The following is a 17,636-nucleotide window of genomic DNA, read 5'->3' on the forward strand; positions in this document are numbered from 1 at the left end:
TACAAGTGATAGGAAGTGATGAAGGAAGATGCATGTGCACACATATCTGAACACGCAGGTGTGTGCACATGTACATGTAAACACAAATGTGAACACATGTGAGCATGCATGCACACACATGTGCACACGTGAACACACATGTGTGTACATGTATGTGAACACGTGTGTGAACTACATGTGCACACATGTGAACACACATATGCATACCACACATAACACAAGCCCTGCCCACAAACACACCCCAGACACCGTTAACGTATTTATTGTTATTTAAGCTGCTCAGCAAAACATATACACGTATATACAGTATGCGTGAATACGGAAGACTCAACTTTACATATTTTGTTTTTTTAAAAAAAGAAAGAAAAATACCACTCAGTTTCATGAGCTATTGTCAGTCACTGTCTTCCAACCAAGCATTCAGAAATGGTTTTCTTTAAGAGTCAAAAAAGCTGACAGGCTCGCGCACCGCACCGCAGGGCTAAGGGTTCATATGATACATGTGCAATAGCAATTCCCTTCTCTCTACTGGAGTTGGCTGCGTACTGATTACAGTGTTCCCAGGCTCCTGCGCTTCGGGCGGGGTTTTCTTCTACTTTTATTCTTTCCACCAAACCAAATTTTAGTGACACGATGATGTCCTTTTGCTTAAGGCTATCTAAAAAGCTGCTCCACCCGGGGGTCGTGGGGAGTGAGAACAGATAACACTGTGGACACTTCCGGGTGACCTGAGCCACACGCTGCGTGTGGGTTGATGCTGGGAAGTTCACAGGCGGCCGTTAGCATGCTAGTCCCAGCCTTAAGCACTGCAGACTGTCGTTCTTGTTTGGGGAGTGAAAGGCTGACACTCTCAGACAGCTAGATGTCACAAACTCTGGGCAACCAAAGCCTGAAGGATGCCCCTGTGGAAGAAGGAAGCCACCCCTCACTGCTTTGGGCACAGAACAGAGGGCCCTTCTTCCTCACCAGCCCGTGCCACCTGTCTCTGCCCTCTGAGTCCTATCACACTACCTGGGCAACAAATACAGACCCTGGGGGTTCAGGCCTCAGCCATGAGGAGGAGGAGGGCTTGAGGGAGATAGCCTGCTTTTGGGAAGGGGCTCCCACAGTTGAAAGTCCCTTGACACGAACAATATGGGTGTCTGGACAGCCCCAAGCTTTCGGACCTCTTGCTAAGAAATGGAATGGGGAGGGGTCTGTCAAGTTAGGGTTGGGGCTCAGAAAGGAGTAATTGAGGAGACGCGCCGACAACAAAGACCGAGCTCTGAAACATCAGTGCTAGCCCTGGCCTGACCGTCCCAGGGATGCACAGCCCTGCAGTGTAGCATTGGGCCCTGTAGGTTGGCAGAGGACAGATCACACCCTAAATGCTGTCCATATCAGCTCGGCCATCTCCACTCCTCTCCACTTAGGTGGAAATGTCTCTCGTGGAGAACACAGTGGGCAGGGCTCTGCTTTTAAATCAGAATGAAAGTGAATCAAAAGGGCAGGAGACATCCCACGAAAGGGAACGTGAGGCCCAGGGATGGGCATCACGAAGCCACCACTCCGTTTATTTTCCTTCCCTCAAGGATCTGTGAGTGTCTGGGATTGAATCTGGCTGCCTCAATGCCTCCTCCTGGGGATAGAATCACATAGGGCATGCTACGGTAGATGGGACTCAGGAAGCTGAGGCACTCTGTCCGCCATCTGGGAAAGCAGGGCCAGGAAGTCCCTAGGACAACTGACAGACCCTCCCTTGTGCCCTTTGAGGGTCACAAGGCCACAGAGAAAGCAGATGGTGCCACGGTCACTTCAGTGAAGGAGAGGATGCCTATGGCCCTGACAGGCTCCTCCCCTGTATCCCAGCATCCAGCTCACAACTTAGGAGGGACCAGAGGGACAGCTCCCAGTGGGAGGGATGGAAACTAGCTGAAGGCTAAGAGCCAGTGAGGAAAAGACCTCTCTGCAAATTCTCAGGGAACAGAGAAAACCCAGTGCCTGAAGGCTCTTCTGAGCTGTTCGGTGTCTGTCAGCAGTCAACGCTGCTGCCATGACCCTGCGGCTCCCACCCGGCAATGCTCCTCCAAGATCTCCGTAGGGATGAACAAAGCAAACAGAAAAGAGTGAGGGAAAAAGAATCAAAGAGAATTTTAAAAAAATGGGGTTACAGGTACCCCTGGCCGGGCTTAAACAAGGCAAGAGCCTTCTAGAACACACAACAAGTACAGAAAATGGGGTTTCTCTAGCAGGGAAAAGGCTTGCACCAGCGTCTGCTCTTGAGGCTGACACAGGTGCGTCACGGTGTAGCACACCGTTTCTTTAAGATAACTTTCTGAGGTTCTTTTCTTAAAATCACACTCCCCAACCCCTTTAAACCAACCCTTTCCATTCCGAGTGCCACTAAGCAAAGTACCAACCTAGACCAAAAAGAAAAAAACAAAAACAAAAACAAAAACAAAACAAAAACTGTAAAGAGTCTGCTCAGCCACAGAGGCCCTCGCTCGCGGTGGTTAGGGCAGCGGCTCCTGTGGGCTCAAGTCAGGGCGGCCACAAATGTCCCGAATCGGTTGGAGATGTCAGAGTGCAGAGACCGCCAGGTGGGTACGGAGGTGCGGGCCTTGGGGTCGCCGTCTGTGCAGTGGACAGTCAGACACTGCAGGTGACTGCCGGGCTGGGTGGCTGAGGCCTTGTTGGTGGGGTGGTCATGAACTGTGGAGAAAGAAGACACAAATTAGCGACCACTGGGAGACGGTGCAGGGTGACGGCAGAGGGCGGGAGACGGCCTCAGAAGCTTGGGCTGTGAAGACCATGTGAGCAAAGCCCACCACACCACGGTACGCCACACCGCATCCAGGTCTGTTACCCTCTGGGAAGCGGGGGATGGACGGGATGGGATGACATCATAGTGTGTCCATCTCCAGTGGACAAAGACTAATCAGAAACCAGGAGAGCGAGAAGCCCATCTGAAAGCACATCGGAGGGCACACAGGGCTTTACAGAGACTCTGAAGGGGTGGGGGAGACTGTCCACTCCTTTGGACAGACACCGGCTGTGGGCCTACTATGTGCTTGTAACTTCCTTAAATAGACTGTTTAGCACACCCCAGGAGCTAAGAGTGGTCACCTCACTTTATAGCTAAGAAAACTGAGGTCCAGAGAGGGGAATGGCCTACCTCGGGGGACATGGCTGACAGGATGGGGGAATAGTCAGGCAAGTGAGGCGGAGGCCAGACTGTCCTGTGGCCACACCTCTGTAGCTTCCTTCCATCCAGAGGCTTCTGTCCCTCCTTTGGACACAGGGAGTGAGAAGAGGTGGCTTGGGGAGTGGGCTGGCAAGGGGAGAGCCTGTGGGGTACTTCCTATTTCTTTCCTATTTCCTTCACCCTCCCCGCCCTGCACTTCACAGACAAGGCATCTGTGGCCCAGAGAGGTACGGAAACTTGACTGGAGGCATACAGCTCTGAGACCTCAGTTCTAGCCCTACAAAGGAGCACAAGTCCCGTTCTCTGAAAATGGGACCCAGACACACGGGCCTCACGGGCTTCACGGGCCTCAAGGCTAGGACTGTCCTCGGGGGTTTGTATAAACTGTAAAGTGCCTTGAAGTGCTCTAGGTAGTAGACAGGGCTCAGCTCCCAGACTATATCGGCCACCACAATGGAAAGGCCAGTGGTCGAGGTGGCTCATGGGAACTCACTTGGAAACTTTCACAGCCACTGCCAAGCAATGCTGGGCCACGCCCTACTGTGTTCGAAGGACAGTTTCCCAGTCTCCTTTTCCAGAGGCTCAGGAATCCCTACCCGAGACTACCCTTCTGCCAGGAAGGCTCAGATAGCTAGCTTTGAATACAGGCTAGGGTGAATTCCCGAAATCCGGGTGGGGGCCCAACTCAGGTTAAGGGGTCACACCCAGACACTGAACTCCATGACCCCGCTCACCTACCCTCAGGGCTGCACCAGAAGTTGCCCACCCACCCCACCCAGTACCTAGGATTAAGAGCTTAGCCCTAACCTGCAGAGAAGAAAGGCTCTGAGTGCTAAGTCCCACACCCTGGGTCAGGCAAGCCTCCATGACTTAGGGCCTCACTCTAGGGCATCTGGACCTGCAAGGTGGGGAGAGCAGTGGGATCTGCCCTCACTCAGTCAGTCAAGAAGCACTTATCTGGGACCTCTCATTCCCCGGCATGGTGGCCCATCAATCAGGCTGGCTCAGAAGTGGCATTTCCACTACTCTGTGACAGTTCTACTGCTTTCTTTCCCTAGGCCCCGTGATGGCCTGGTATGGAGAGGTCCCAGGTAGGGCTGCTTGGCATGACCCTGGGAAGGTCATAAGGGAGCCGCCCAGAAGCCTGTGAAATCCCCCATCTCCTAAACCTTCGTCAGGTGGCCTGATTCTTCACTCATCTCGACAAAGAAACCGAGGTTTCGGGCGTAGGTTACGGGTTGATTTCTGCTGGTGGGCCCGTATCCAGTACGCCTCAAGATGGCAGACAGAGGCTCAGCCCTCAGCACAGGCAGGCCCCAGCCTGTCCTGCAGTCCTCACTCTTCTTTGACCCACGCGGGCCCCGCTCCCAGCTGAATCCATGCTTCCTGCCTTGTGTTAGATTATTCTAGAGTAAGGGTGGGTCATCTGCCCAAGGGACTTCATACAATCATGCTTGTGTCCACTACGCAGAGAGAGAGAGAGAGAGAGAGAGAGGCACCAAGACATAGGACCCCTCATCACAGCAGGCATGAGCCACCTGGGCTCAGGGCAGAAAGACCCTGGCCCAGCTCTGACTGCAGGCCCCAGGGCAATGATAGGAAATAACCCCTGCCCCCCATTTCTTAAGCATGTATAACTGAATCCACCCCCTGGTCACTCTCTGCTTTTGTTACCCGCTGCCTGACCCTTGCTGTGTCTGGATCTCAGAGCCAGGCCTTTGCTGCCCCTGAGGTAGAGTCCAGGACTGTCTAATCCCATCCCCCAACGAGCCGGCAAAGCACTGTTCTTCCTCCATTTTGGCGTGAAGCGCCTGTGGCTCAGAGAGGGTGAGGGTCTGGCCTCATGGCACACAGCGTGGGTACAAAACTCCCCGGTCTCAGCAGGGACCTTTACGAGGCAGTCAACCCCAGCCTAGTGCCTGCACGTAGTCCTTTCAGGAGAGAATGCTATTCTTCAGCTCTTGACTGTGTAAGCACAACTGTAATCAACCCATCTACAGAGTCATTACAGTGGGGGAACCCATCATGCCCTAGGATGGTGGTCCCTCAGGCTGTCAACTCACGGACGAAAAATCTATCGCAAAGAAACTGTTCAAGTCCCCGGCTTATCCCAGCCAGGAAGACTCTGAGTCCCCATGCCTCAGGTGGTGGGCCTCCATTTTAGCCATCCAGAGGTAACACGGTCTCCTCATCCACCCAGTCCCTGGGGTACAAGGGACCTAGGATCCCTGGGTATACTGGGTGGCACAGGTTAGCTTTCTCTTTTTAGCCTGGGTTTCCTGATAGGTGAGGAACCCTCACACCTAGGCTGCTAGACTGTCTGCAGTCCCTGTTTCTCCATTGTTACTGGAGGGGACACGCTAGGCGAGCCAGGCTCCCAGCAGCTAAAGGATCATGGAGCAGAAGGGTATAGGTGAGGTCTGACAGGGCCCACCCAGAGGGGAGGGGTACCATCGTCCCTTGCATGAACCTCCCTGACGGTGGCAGAAGCCAGGGCCCAAAGCTGACTGGCCAGGAGAGTTGGAACAGCTATGACACAAGATCATTTCTCATGCCCACAGCCAGGATCAAGGCCAGCTCTGGGTAGCGCCTGTAAGACCTCCAAGGCCCTTCCTCCTCACAAGACCAACGCTTGACAGCCACAGACCCCACACACGATCATCACTGCAGATGGTTTCACCTCACGGCATTGAGGTCAGAGCCAGTCTGGCTCACCCAATGTAGCCGCAAGACCCATGTGGGCTTCTGTCTGCCAGGTTTCGGGCCACAGCGAGACTTTAGCCACAGAAACAGAGGAGGCAGTGCAGTGCAGCCACACGCTCCACCCAACGTCTCCTTGCTTCTCGTGTGGGTCCAACAGCAATGGCAGCCAGCGCCTGTGTACTGGGATATTCATGAGTGTCTCACCCTTGGGCTTTCTGACCCTGAAGTCAAAGCGATGGGGAGCAGCTGTGCAAAGGGAGCAGAGAGACCAGGAATGGGAAGGGGCTGACTTCGGTGGAGTGGCTACTGGAGTCAGCTGCCACTGGTTGCCTGTTTTTTTCCCTCCCTCCTCCTCTCTTCCTTCCTCCCTCCTCCTCCTCTCTCCCTTCCTCCCTTCCTCCCTCTTCCTCCTTCATTCATCCCTCCTCCTCTCTCCCTTTCTCCCTCCTCCCTTCCTCTCTCCTCCTCCTTTCTTTCCTTCCTCCCTCCTCCTTCCTCCCTCCCTCCTTTGCTTTGGGTGCATCCTCCCCTGTCCTTTCTTTCTTCCTCTAGGCCAGCACAGCAGTCCAGGCTGCCCCTGTCTTACACCAAATCTCCAGCCAGGATCCCGCATGGGGCCCATGCTCAGGCACCAGCAACCTTGTTGGCAGCCTCCTGCCTCAGCGGCTCTCCAGAACCATTCCGAGTCCCGGGATGAGGATTCTGGTCTGGCCTTCTGTTCTTTGCCCACCAGAGGGATGACCAGGATGGGGGAGCGTGAATGGAGTCCAGCTAGTGCGCAGATCAAGGGTGGGCACGGAGGACGATCCCACCTCTGGGTGTGTCCTCGAGACACCCAAGATTCTAAAAGGCCCAGGGCTTGCACGTGCTACTCAACAGCCCAGGATTTGGGGGTGTCAGACCGAGAATAGCAGTGCTTTCGTCTCTGTGGGGGCTCCCTATGGCCGGCTTGAGGCTGAGCTGGTATTTTTAACTCATGGCTTATGTAAGAGGGAGTGTGGGCCTGAACAACAGCTAATGCCGCCCCCGACATCCACCTCACCCGGTTCCCACAAAGGGAAGCACATTTTGAATTTCCTTTATTTGGACCCAGGATGGGTAAAGGGAGAGATACCGTCTCCTGTGACCTCTGCCCTCAGCTGGGGCACGGCCGCTGGGCCTGGGGGCTGAAAGACTCCTTTCCTTGAGACTGCACACTCCAGCTCCAGCCTGCAGCCACTTTGCTCTCTCTATATCCACTGTGCACAGGCCTGGGCAGACCTCTCTCCTACTCATGCCTTCCATAGCTCCCCAGTCCCTAGGACTGAGCCCTGACTTTACATAGCCTCCTGGTCACACTTGCTGCTTGGCCTCTGGGGTGAATCATTTTCTGAGTCTCTCCTTCTGTGTACCGTTCCTACACAAAGCCCTGTCCCAGCCATATCCATCCTCACTTCCTGTAGCACCCTCCCTCTGCACCCCTGCTGACTCCCACCATCCTGCCCAGCTGTCAAATCCATGGGGGGTTGCCAACCTAAGGTACATGACCTCCGGCCCTGCTGGCAGGCACAAAGGGAGGCAGTTGTAGCTCCAGGATTCTCCCCACAGGCTGCCAAGATCAAACACCTGGAAACAGGCTCAGGTGGATGAATTCCTTTCAGCAGGGGCTGTGTGGATGATCCCACACAGCTCTGTAGCCAGTATCACCTGCCTCTCAGGAAAGGCAACACTCCTCAAGGCTTTACTCCTGTGGGAGGACCATCAAATGTATGTGCGTGCACCTATGCATTTGTGTGTGTATATGCATGTGTGCTCATGTGCCTGTGTGTGCATCTCTGTGTGTACATGTGTATGTGTGCACATGTGTATGTGTGCCCGTGTGCCTATGTGTGTTTGTGTGTTCATGTGTGTGCATGCATGTGTGCATATGTGCCTGTATGTATTTGTGTGTGTACATGTGTGTACATGTGCATGTGTGTACATGTGCATGCGTGTATATTTGTGTATCTGTGTGTCTATATGTATGTGCCTGCATGTGCATGCACATATGTGTATGCATGCATATGTGTGCTATGTCCATGTGTGTGCACAGGAGTGCACCTATGTGTATGTGTGAGCCTATGCATTTGTGTGTGTACATGCATGTGTGCTCATGTGCCTGTGTATGTATGCATCTGTGCATACATGTGTATGTGTGTGTGCATGCTCATATGTGTGCATGTGTGTGTATATGTGCCTGTATATCTGTGTGTGTGTGTGTGTGTGTGTGTATGTGTGTGTGTGTAGCACGTAGAAGCCAGGGGAGTCCACACAGGTGTCTTTTTCTATAATTCTTAATTTTTGAGACAGGACCTCTCACTGAGACTGAAGCTCATGGGGTTGGCTATAGATTGTCGAGCCCCAAGGACCTTCTTGTCTTTACTTCCCAAGTGCAGTGATTTTAAGTACGTGCTGCCATGTCTGGGTTTGGCATGGGTGCTGGGAATACAAGCCCAGGTCTCCATCCCTGCATTCCAACCACTCTACCCACTCTATCGACTGAACTGTCTCCTAGCCCTCAACTCTCTTTACCAGAGTGCTAAGGCTTGTCTCCATGAGTTTGCTTTTGGACAAGGTGAGGCATGGCTGTCATCCCAGCACTCAGAGGTTGAGCCATGAGGACCACCTGTGAGTGGAGGACCCAGCTCTACTGTCTGTGTTGAGATTCAGGAGACAGGCCCACAGCTCCGCCTTCTTGCTCCTGGCACACAGGGAATACCTCCTAGGTATCTGTTGATGTCTTCAAAGCCCCCTTCTTTAAGCCGCTTCTGTCTGTTTCTTATCACAGCAACAGGACAAGTAGCTAGGGTACTGGCTGGCCCACAGTCCTTCAGTTCCTTGGTAGCAAGTCCACCTTACAGACAGAGGTTGGGGCAGAACTGAGGTGCCTAAAGCAAGAGACAGAGGCCTTGACCTTAAGGATTCAGGGACAGTGGCCTGCTGGTGAAACTACATGGCATCTCACAGGGACCAAGACAGGCAGCACCTGACCTTAGCAACCTGCCCGCCACCATGTTGTGGCCTCAGCTCTCTCCCTATGATGTCCAGTCCCAGTGTCATGTAACAGAGAAAAGGGAGAGACATTAGCTATAGGCTGCAAAAGTGACAAGAGCCACAGGCTCAGCTGACCTTGGGTCACTGCAACAGCCAGGGCATGGGGGCCAAATATACAGCCCATTTCACAGCATTGGAAACTGAGTCCAGGGAGACTAAACTCACAACATTACATCCACAGAAACAGTCAGCCACATTCACACTGTCTGGTACAGAGTGGTTTGCAGAGATAAAATGTCCCAATACTTGTAGGTAGTGGGGACTGTGGCCCCAGTGCCCCTCTCGTGGTTTCTCCCCCTTTCTCTATTTCCATCACTTTCCTCTGGTCAGTACCCTCCTTGCTGTCTAGGAAGGATGCTCAGGCTCACACAGTGAGCTAAGAATTACCCAAGCTAGACAGATACAGGGCCCCTTGGACGCTGTCTCATGAACACCACTCCATGCAGCTATGCCCTTTGTCACTGGTCCCAAAAGAAAGTCCTGCATCCCTTTAGACCCAGCACAAGGCCAGGCTGGATAAAAGCCTCACTGAGGATCGGGAGTCCAAGAGCCCAGCTTTCAGGGCCCAGAAAAGTGAGGGCAGCCATTGTGGGGAATCTGGGCAAACAATTCCGCATTGCCAGAAGACAATGGTAGCTGTCAGTCAGGTGGGCCCCCGAGGGAAGGAAAGGGCAAAGCCGGCAGGGGAGGGTGTGGGAGAGGGAATGTGGGGATACAAGGGGCAGTGTCCACAGGCTGGGCATCATCTCTCAGGGCTGGAGCAACTCTGATGACCTTCTTCTGGGAGATCTTAGCCTGAAACACGCCCTGTGGTCTCTTGGTTGACCCGACTCTTGGGGACTTAGCTCCTCCAGCCACAAGGTCCCACCAAGCCTCAGGTCCTCATCCAGGATGCAGGACAGAAAGAACATGGTTCCCAAAGGCCAGCCCATGAGCATCGGGTGACCTGTCCCCCGTGACCACTCATGCTGCAACAACCCTAGGGGCCTTTAGCTGTTCTTTTGTTCAGTGACCAGAGACTGAATGCTGGGAGACCTCACACATGACACTGAACCTCTCTGAGCTCTAAGGGCCTTTTCACGAACTCTGCCATGGTGAAGAGTGGGTGATGTGGGCATATGAATGTGGTTTGTTTGTATGTGTTGGGAGGTGTGTGTGTGTGTGTGAGAGAGAGAGAGAGAGAGAGTGTGTGTGTGTGTGTGTGTGTGTGTGTGTGTGTGTGTGGTGTATGTGTGGTATGTGATGTGTATGTGTAGTATGTGATATATGTGTGGTTTATGATGTGTGTGTTTGTGTATGATGTTTGTGTATGATATATGATGTCCATGTGTGTATGTGGTGTGTGTGTGTGTGTGTGTGTGTGAGACAGAGAGAGAGAGAGAGAGAGAGAGAGAGAGAGAGAGAGAGAGAGAGAGAGAGAGAGAAGGAGGAATGTGGTATACAATGTGTGTGTGAGAGTATGGTACGTATGTATGTATGTATGTATATGTGTGCGTGCATGGTGTATGTGTAAAAGAGAGAATGTGTGTGATATATGTGTGGTATATGATGTGTGTGTTTGTGTATGATATATGATGTCCATGTGTGTATGTGGTATGTGTGTGTGTGTGTGAGAGAGAGAGAGAGAGAAAGAAAGAGAGAGAGAGAGAGAGAGAGAGAGAGAGAGAGAGAGAGAGGAGTGTGGTATATGATGTATGTGTGTTATGTGATATGTTTGTGGTATGTGTATGTGAAAGTATGGTATGTATGTATGTATATGTGTGCGTGCATGGTGAGTGTGTGTGTGAGAGAGTGTGTGTGATATATGTGTGGTATATGATGTATTTAAGGTATGCATAAGTGTGTGAGAAATGTGTATGTGGTATGTATGGTGTATGTGAGGTATATATAGAAGTGGGGGGTATATGTGGTAGGTGTGGGGGGATGGCGGTATGTTGGGTGTGTGTGTTGGGAGTACCTGCAGGTGTGTGCTCTGTAAGCACACTTATGGAGCCAGAGAACAATGTCCATGACCACGCCACTGCTCTCTGCCTTATTCCCTTCAGGCAGGGTCTCACTGGACCTGGAACTAAAGCTGGCCAGCAGCAAGCCACATCCATCCCCCTGCCTTCACTCTGCATGCTGTCAGGGTTGCAATCTTGTGAATTCACACCTAGCTCTCCAAATGGTGCTGAGACTTGAACTTGGGTCCTCATGTTCACACACCAAGTTGCTATACTCACTGAGTGTCTCCCTGACCCAACGATATTCTGTCCATTGGGACAAAGAAACACGCCCATTTCATTAGTGATCCAGTCTCGCGGCTTCCATTGCAAACACGGATTTCAGAGCATGTATGGCCAAAGGGCTGATGTTCCAGCTTGAGGTCCTTGGGGTGCCTGCTCCTCTTTGTGGGGTACTTCTTCTGGGGGGACAGTGGAGATGGTTACTGCCTGCCACATGTGTAACTTCCCACAGCTCATGTTTCCCTGAACATGGGGTCTGTGGGTTGTCATTCACGTTTGCAGACCAAGGTCTGGGTAACTGATACAGAAGTGCCAGGCTGTGAGGCTAAGGAGGCACCTTCAGCTCCAGGAGTCTCCATGTCCTACTCTGTAAAGCATGATTGATTATTCCTGCCTGGCAGTGGAGGGACATTGGGCCTTTGTCTCCAACTGACCCTCATCGTGGTCCTGTGGAGATCCTGATGGGACAGAAGACATGTACCATGCAGTGAACTGGGTTTTAGGTTCTGAGATGTCACTCCAACCCGCGCCCTGTCCTCAGAGCTTGTGGCCAGAGAAGAGATTTTGTCACATGTTGCTAAATAGTGAAAGGTTGTGCCATGGGCTGTGCATGAGCTGTGCCATGGACCGTGCCATGGGCCGTCCCGTGGACTATGCTGTGAACTATGCCGTGGGCCATACCATGGGCTGTTGTGTGGGCTGTACTGTGGGCCGTGTTGTGGGCTGGGCTGTGAACTATTCCATGGGTTATGCCGTGGGTCATGCTGTGGATTATGTCGTGGGCCATGTTGTACGCTATGCTGTGGGCTGTACTGTGGGCTGTGCTGTGGGCTGTGCTGTGGCCTGGGCAAGAGCCATGGCTCAGTGAGGACTCAGAGTTGGGGGAGGTACAGGGGCAGATTTAAGGATGAGCACGGATTTTTTCAGGAGAGGAAGAGGTATGTCTGATGCCATGTGGTAGAGGGGGCTCTTTCTGAACAACAGAACTTGACAACCAGAACCCTACCTAGACTCTGATTTAGACTTGGGGTTGGGGGTGTGGAGAGCATGCTGCAAAGCCCAGTGAACTCAGTCTTGGGGTATCCAGGAAGGAGCTTGGTCCTCCCGAAAGCAACAGGGAGCCCGAGAGGAATCAGAGTAAGGGCAGGGCGTTGGGAATATGTCAAGGAGGGTTAGAGTTTGCACCATCCTTACTCCAGTCTTGGCACAGGGCTCCTGACTGGGGAAAAAGAAAAACACATAGTCCCTGGTATCCTTAAACCATAAGAAAGCTAGAGATCAAAGCCACTGTCACAACCCCTGAATGACACTCTGAGAAACTCTTGCCTAACTAGGCCAACCAGGAACCCTGGATGGCGTCCAAGTCACACCTGTAGCCTGGGTCCCCAGACCCAGGTGGCCTCACCTCAGCCCGCCACACCTGCCTGCACCTGTGCCTCCCCTCTGTAGGAGAGACAGATGCAATGCTCACAGCCTGCACCCCACATCAGCTAGTCCCAACTGGAGTTACAGGGAGACAGAGGCTCAGGAAGGGAAATACTAAGGTCTTCCCCATGGTGCTGAGTCTCAGTTTCCCTATGTGTGTTGTGAGATCAGAGACACGGAGGAGACTCACTTGTGCAGATATTACAAGGACAGGCAGCACCCGTGGCGAGCAGAACCCCAGTCTAGTCCTCAACACCGCTGAGGGCCCTGTCTTGTCTCCTGACCCAGTCACAGAGACAATTACCCCAGGCTAGTCATAGAGAAGTTTGTCCCAGGTAAGTCTTAAAGATGCTTGCCCCAGGCTAGTCAAGGAGAAGCTTGCCCCAGGCTAGCTGACCTTGGCTCACACCTGCAAGTGAAGTTATACTAGCATGTGGCCTTCCTGGAGGTTATTTTTCAAGTCATTGTGGCATCAGTCTGGGCTTTGCAGACAAACAATAGTTAACCAAAACTCTGGGCACCCCACTACCCAGGTAGAACGAGCCGCTGTGTCGTATAATGCACAAATATTAGCTGGCCCCTGCGCAGAGCAAGTTTGCCAGCCTTCAGATCCCAGGCTCAGGTTTATATGAGGAGGAAGGCATCTGTACACACTCTAGACACATGATGATATTACACCACGGGGCTTAGGGAGTCTGAAATACCCTCACTGGCCTCCGTAACTCCACCTTTCCTCATAGGTGACCAGACACATTCTTACCTCCAACTGAAAAGATAAAACCAATGAACTGGAGTTGCTCTTCAAAAAAAAAAAAAAAAAAAAACCAAAACAAAAGAAAAAAAAAAAAACAGTCGCTTTCGAATTAAAAAAGAAAAAACAAAAACAAGACCCAAAAAAAAAAAAAAATCAGTCTAGGCGTTTCCATAAAAGGAAGATGGATCCTCTGAGATAGAACAACCCGGCCACATCCGGCCAGAGAATCATCCTGGAAGCTGAGCCTCAAACTATGAATACAAGGTGGGATAGCCTGAGCTACAGTAGATGCCCAGGCCAACTGCCAAGTCCCTCAAGGCTGACTGATGTCTTTCTGAAAACAGGGTCTCACATAGCCCAGGCTAGCCTTGACCTCAAGGAACTCAATCCTCCCATGTCCACCTCCCCAGGGCTGGGATTGCAACTGTCAATTTCAACACCAGCTGCTTCTGCTGTACTGAGGATGGAACCCAGGGTTTCACGAACGCTGGGCTGGCATTCTACCAACTGAGCCACATCGGCAGCCCCAGCTGGTCCTCCTGGCCGCCTATGGGGGCTAAGGCGACATGACTGAAAGTGACAGGCTAGATTTGAACACAGGTCTGTGTGAGTCGAGAGTCCACATCGTGTTAGACACTGGCTGGACTTAAAACGAGCCATCGCTTACATCCAGCCCAGCAATGGGAACAGACATCTCTCTGGGTGCTATGTTCAGAGCTCATCCTACCTCCAAAGACATCCGTGAGAGCCCACCCCTGAGTCTCTGGAAAGAGGAGTACCTGGTTCCATGTGCCCTCTCACCAGGCTCTCCTCCCCCATTCCAGAAAACCAGGTGCCAGGTCGACCAGAACCTGGGACAGAGGCTTGCCTGTCTCTTGGCTGCTATCCCTTTGGTGATTGGAAGGCGAGAGTCAGCTGACAGAATCGTGACTCCGTGACCTGCAGAAGCCCCCAGTGGGTGTTTCCCACCCCCAAGCGGCCCCGTGGACTGCTGGGAAATGTTCCCTAATCTTTCCCTTGAGGGTGGAAGGCGGCTTTGAAGGATTGAGCACCGGTGACTGGCTTACTTCTGAGGGTTCCCACTGGGCCTGTGACACCCAAGTGCGGTTTCTGGTGTAACCTGGGAAGGTGGGGTGTGGATTCCTTCAGCAGATGAGGCCTCTGAAGGGATGAGGCAGGTGTGGGGGTGGAGGCCAGTGACTGAGTCAGCGTAGCCTCACCTCCCGTCAGATTCCCCCCAGCCCCGACAAGTCACATTTGGTAATACACATACTCCACCTCGGGAGCGGTTTTCTCTGTTTGGCTTCTGTCTCTAGGAGCCCACAGCTCCTCCTCCCAGGGCAGAGGTCTAAGTTTCTCGCCCTGTGACCTTCCAAGGAAGACAGAAAAAGACCCCAGAAGGCAGGGCTGGTGGGAGCCATACAGCCTGGAAGCCGAGGCGAGGCCTTTTAGGTCATGGCGGAAGTGTGACGGGCTCCATCAGAGACACTCTATGGGCCCTCACCTTGTAGTACCTGGTGCCCTCCGTCCTGTAGCATGGCAGCCCAATTTCTCACATTCATCTGCACAAACCCAATGGTGGGGTTTCTATATACCAAGGGCCCTGTTTTCTGCTTGCTGGGCTGGCTCCAGTATTGCACACAGTAGGTCTTGTAATTTGCCAGTTCCCAGCAAAGCCCCACAGTGAGGAAGCTCTGCCACTGCTCTGGGTCTCCAGGGCAATGCGACTAGGAACCTGCAGAAGACTGCTGGAGGCTGAAGACACAGAACTTTCAGAGAGCCTACTGTGCTCCCCCAGGCTCTCAGTCAGGTGCTCCCCCAGGCTCACAGGGATCTCGGGATCTGAGTGATATTTAAGTTGACCTCAGACAGGAGGGCATGTCTGGATGGAAGGAAGTCGGCGAGAGCAGGGAGATGGGTGGGAGAGGGAGCAGGGAGAAGGGGCAATAGGCACCGTGTTCCCTCCCACACACCTGGTGCACCCTGCAGGGTCAGCAAGAACTCTGCATAGGAAGTGTCTGCAGCAAACGGTCTAGAGGACAGAGTCGGGGTGTCCCGAGGTTACCCCTTCCTGCATGCGAGCAAGGTTATCCCCCCTTCCTGCCCCCGCACCAAAGGCCCTGACTTCTCTACATGAGACTTACAAATGAGACGCCACCCAGCCAGACCTTTATAACCAGCCAGGCCAGGCTAGGCTGTCCCCCGGGGGCCATGAGGCCAGGCTGTCCCATGAGGGCCACGAGGCCAGGATAACCTGCCGGATCCATCCCAGTCGGCCGAGGGCTAGCTCGTGACAAGTGTCTTTCCTACAGAGAGCCACCACTGCCTCCTGACAGGAAGACCCTCTTCCCATGGTGGAGTTTCGGGGTCACAGGACACCCTCGGGGTCACAGGGACACCTTCAGGGTCACCAGACACCCCCAAGGTCACCACACAGCTCAGGGTTCAGCCCCCTGGCAGTACAGGCGGCCATGACAGTCCATCTCAGTTAACATGTGGTGCCCGGCGTGTGATGTTACTAATCCCCAGAACCACAAGCGACCACAGCCGTGGCAAGAGGGCAGAGAACAGCCTGGGCTACCTACTGAGCTAAAGCCAGACTAGGCTATCCCTCCGAAGACAAGGAACCTCAGGGCCTCGCCTGTGAAATCACTCAGCGGAGCCTTGGAGATGCAGGGGCTGAGGGTGGTGGTGGTGATAATGGTGATGATGATGAAGAGTGTGATAATGACGGTGATGACAGTAATGTTTGTGGTGATGATGTCAGAAGTAGTAATTGCAAATGTCTCACTCGCTATCACCATCACCACTGTCATCGCCCTCATCATCATTAACATCACCACCACTACCATCGTCATTACCACCGTCATCACCACCATCATCATCACCGGGTCTGTAGCTCGTAGTCTGGGACTTCCTGCCTACTCTGGGCCCAGTTCACAAAACTGAGGAAGGCATAGCTTTCCCAGCCTGTCCCTGAGGCCTTATGCCATGATGGAGCCCAAATGAGCCTCCAAACATGGCCGCCCTGCCTAAGCCGCAGACCCCTCCTGGCCCTGCGGAAGCTCCATGGCAGAAGCTGGAAAAAAAGGGGATGCTGATCCCGGAGGCCTGGGGGATCACTCGCTCATCCCAGGGAACAGCTGAGCAAGTGAGGAGGGAGGGAGGACTGGAAACAACGTGGAGGGGAAGAATGGACCGGGAAATTACATAGGAAGGAGTTTGGAAAGCACGTGGGGGGCCGGAAACCACGTGGGAAGGATTGGAAATGACGTTGGGGGCAGAACCAGAAACCAGGGGCAGAAAAAGAGAGGACCAGAAATCACGTGGGGGTGGACCGGAAATCACATGGGGGCAGAACAAGGGGGAGAAAAAGAGAGGACCAGAAATCACGTGGGACAGACTCATCGCCCAAGCTGGAGATGGGAAGCAACCTTCGGGCTACCCACAGATGGGCTAACCCTACTAGGCCTTCTTCCCCTGAGACCTGACACGACCTTCTTCCCAGTGCTCAGATGGGGAAACTGAGGTCTGGAGGCAGCACGCATCATTACAGACAGGCCGGTCCATCCCAGAGTCACCCTGGCAGCTCTCTTCTGAAAAACCACCACCCACCTCCGATTTTCCCGGAGTAATGTCTATGGGCCAGAGCTTTGTGTTAACCTAGGCTAGCCAAGGTCAGCATGCAGCCCCACCATGTGCCTGCCGCTCCACTGAGTGACTACAGATTAGCTAGGACTCCACTTGAGTCAAGCCCTCTCTTTTGAGAGTGGCTTACAGGGATATGGCTTGTGAGGGCGTGGCTGTGGGGTGGGGCTGTGGGGGCATAGTATGCAGGGCGTGAAGGGTGGCATGTGGGGGCGTGGCTGTGGGGTGGGGTGTATATTCGAGGGCGTGGCTGTGGGGTATTGGGGGCAGCAGGCAGGATGTGGCTGCTGGGATGGGGCCTGCAGGGGTGTGGGTGGGTGTGGCTTGTGGGCGTGGCTATGGGGCAGGGTGTGCAGAGAGGTTTGAGGACTGAGACCTGGGGAAGCTGCACCCAGCTCCACCCTCCCTGTCTGCTGCTGGGCAGCTGAGCCCAGCACCGCCTGCCAGACCTCAGTTTCCCTTCCTGTGAGTCCAGACACAACATAGCCTGCAGTGAGGACTGATGTCCATCACCTGAGCCTGGCTGAGCCTGCCAGTTTGAAGCAGTGACTAAGGTCTAGCCTGCACTACATGACCACATCCGAATGGTGGCTGCCATTGTGCTCACAGGAGCCTTCCGCTAAGG

At 53.4% G+C, this 17,636-nt stretch overlaps 1 protein-coding gene across 1 annotated transcript in view; it reads right to left on the reverse strand.

Moving 5' to 3' along the window:
* Positions 1-246: 246 nt before the first annotated feature.
* The window catches only part of Mn1 (MN1 proto-oncogene, transcriptional regulator), a 38,638-nt gene continuing 21,248 nt past the window's right edge, over positions 247-17,636 (reverse strand). Inside the window, exon 2 of the mRNA XM_032886686.1 lies at positions 247-2,691. Coding sequence (XP_032742577.1) covers positions 2,516-2,691 — 176 coding nt within the window. The 3' untranslated portion in view covers positions 247-2,515. The remainder of the gene's footprint in view (positions 2,692-17,636) is intronic.

Source organism: Rattus rattus, chromosome 16 (assembly GCF_011064425.1).
Source record: "Rattus rattus isolate New Zealand chromosome 16, Rrattus_CSIRO_v1, whole genome shotgun sequence".
In the NCBI taxonomy this organism is placed as follows: Eukaryota; Metazoa; Chordata; class Mammalia; order Rodentia; family Muridae; genus Rattus; species Rattus rattus.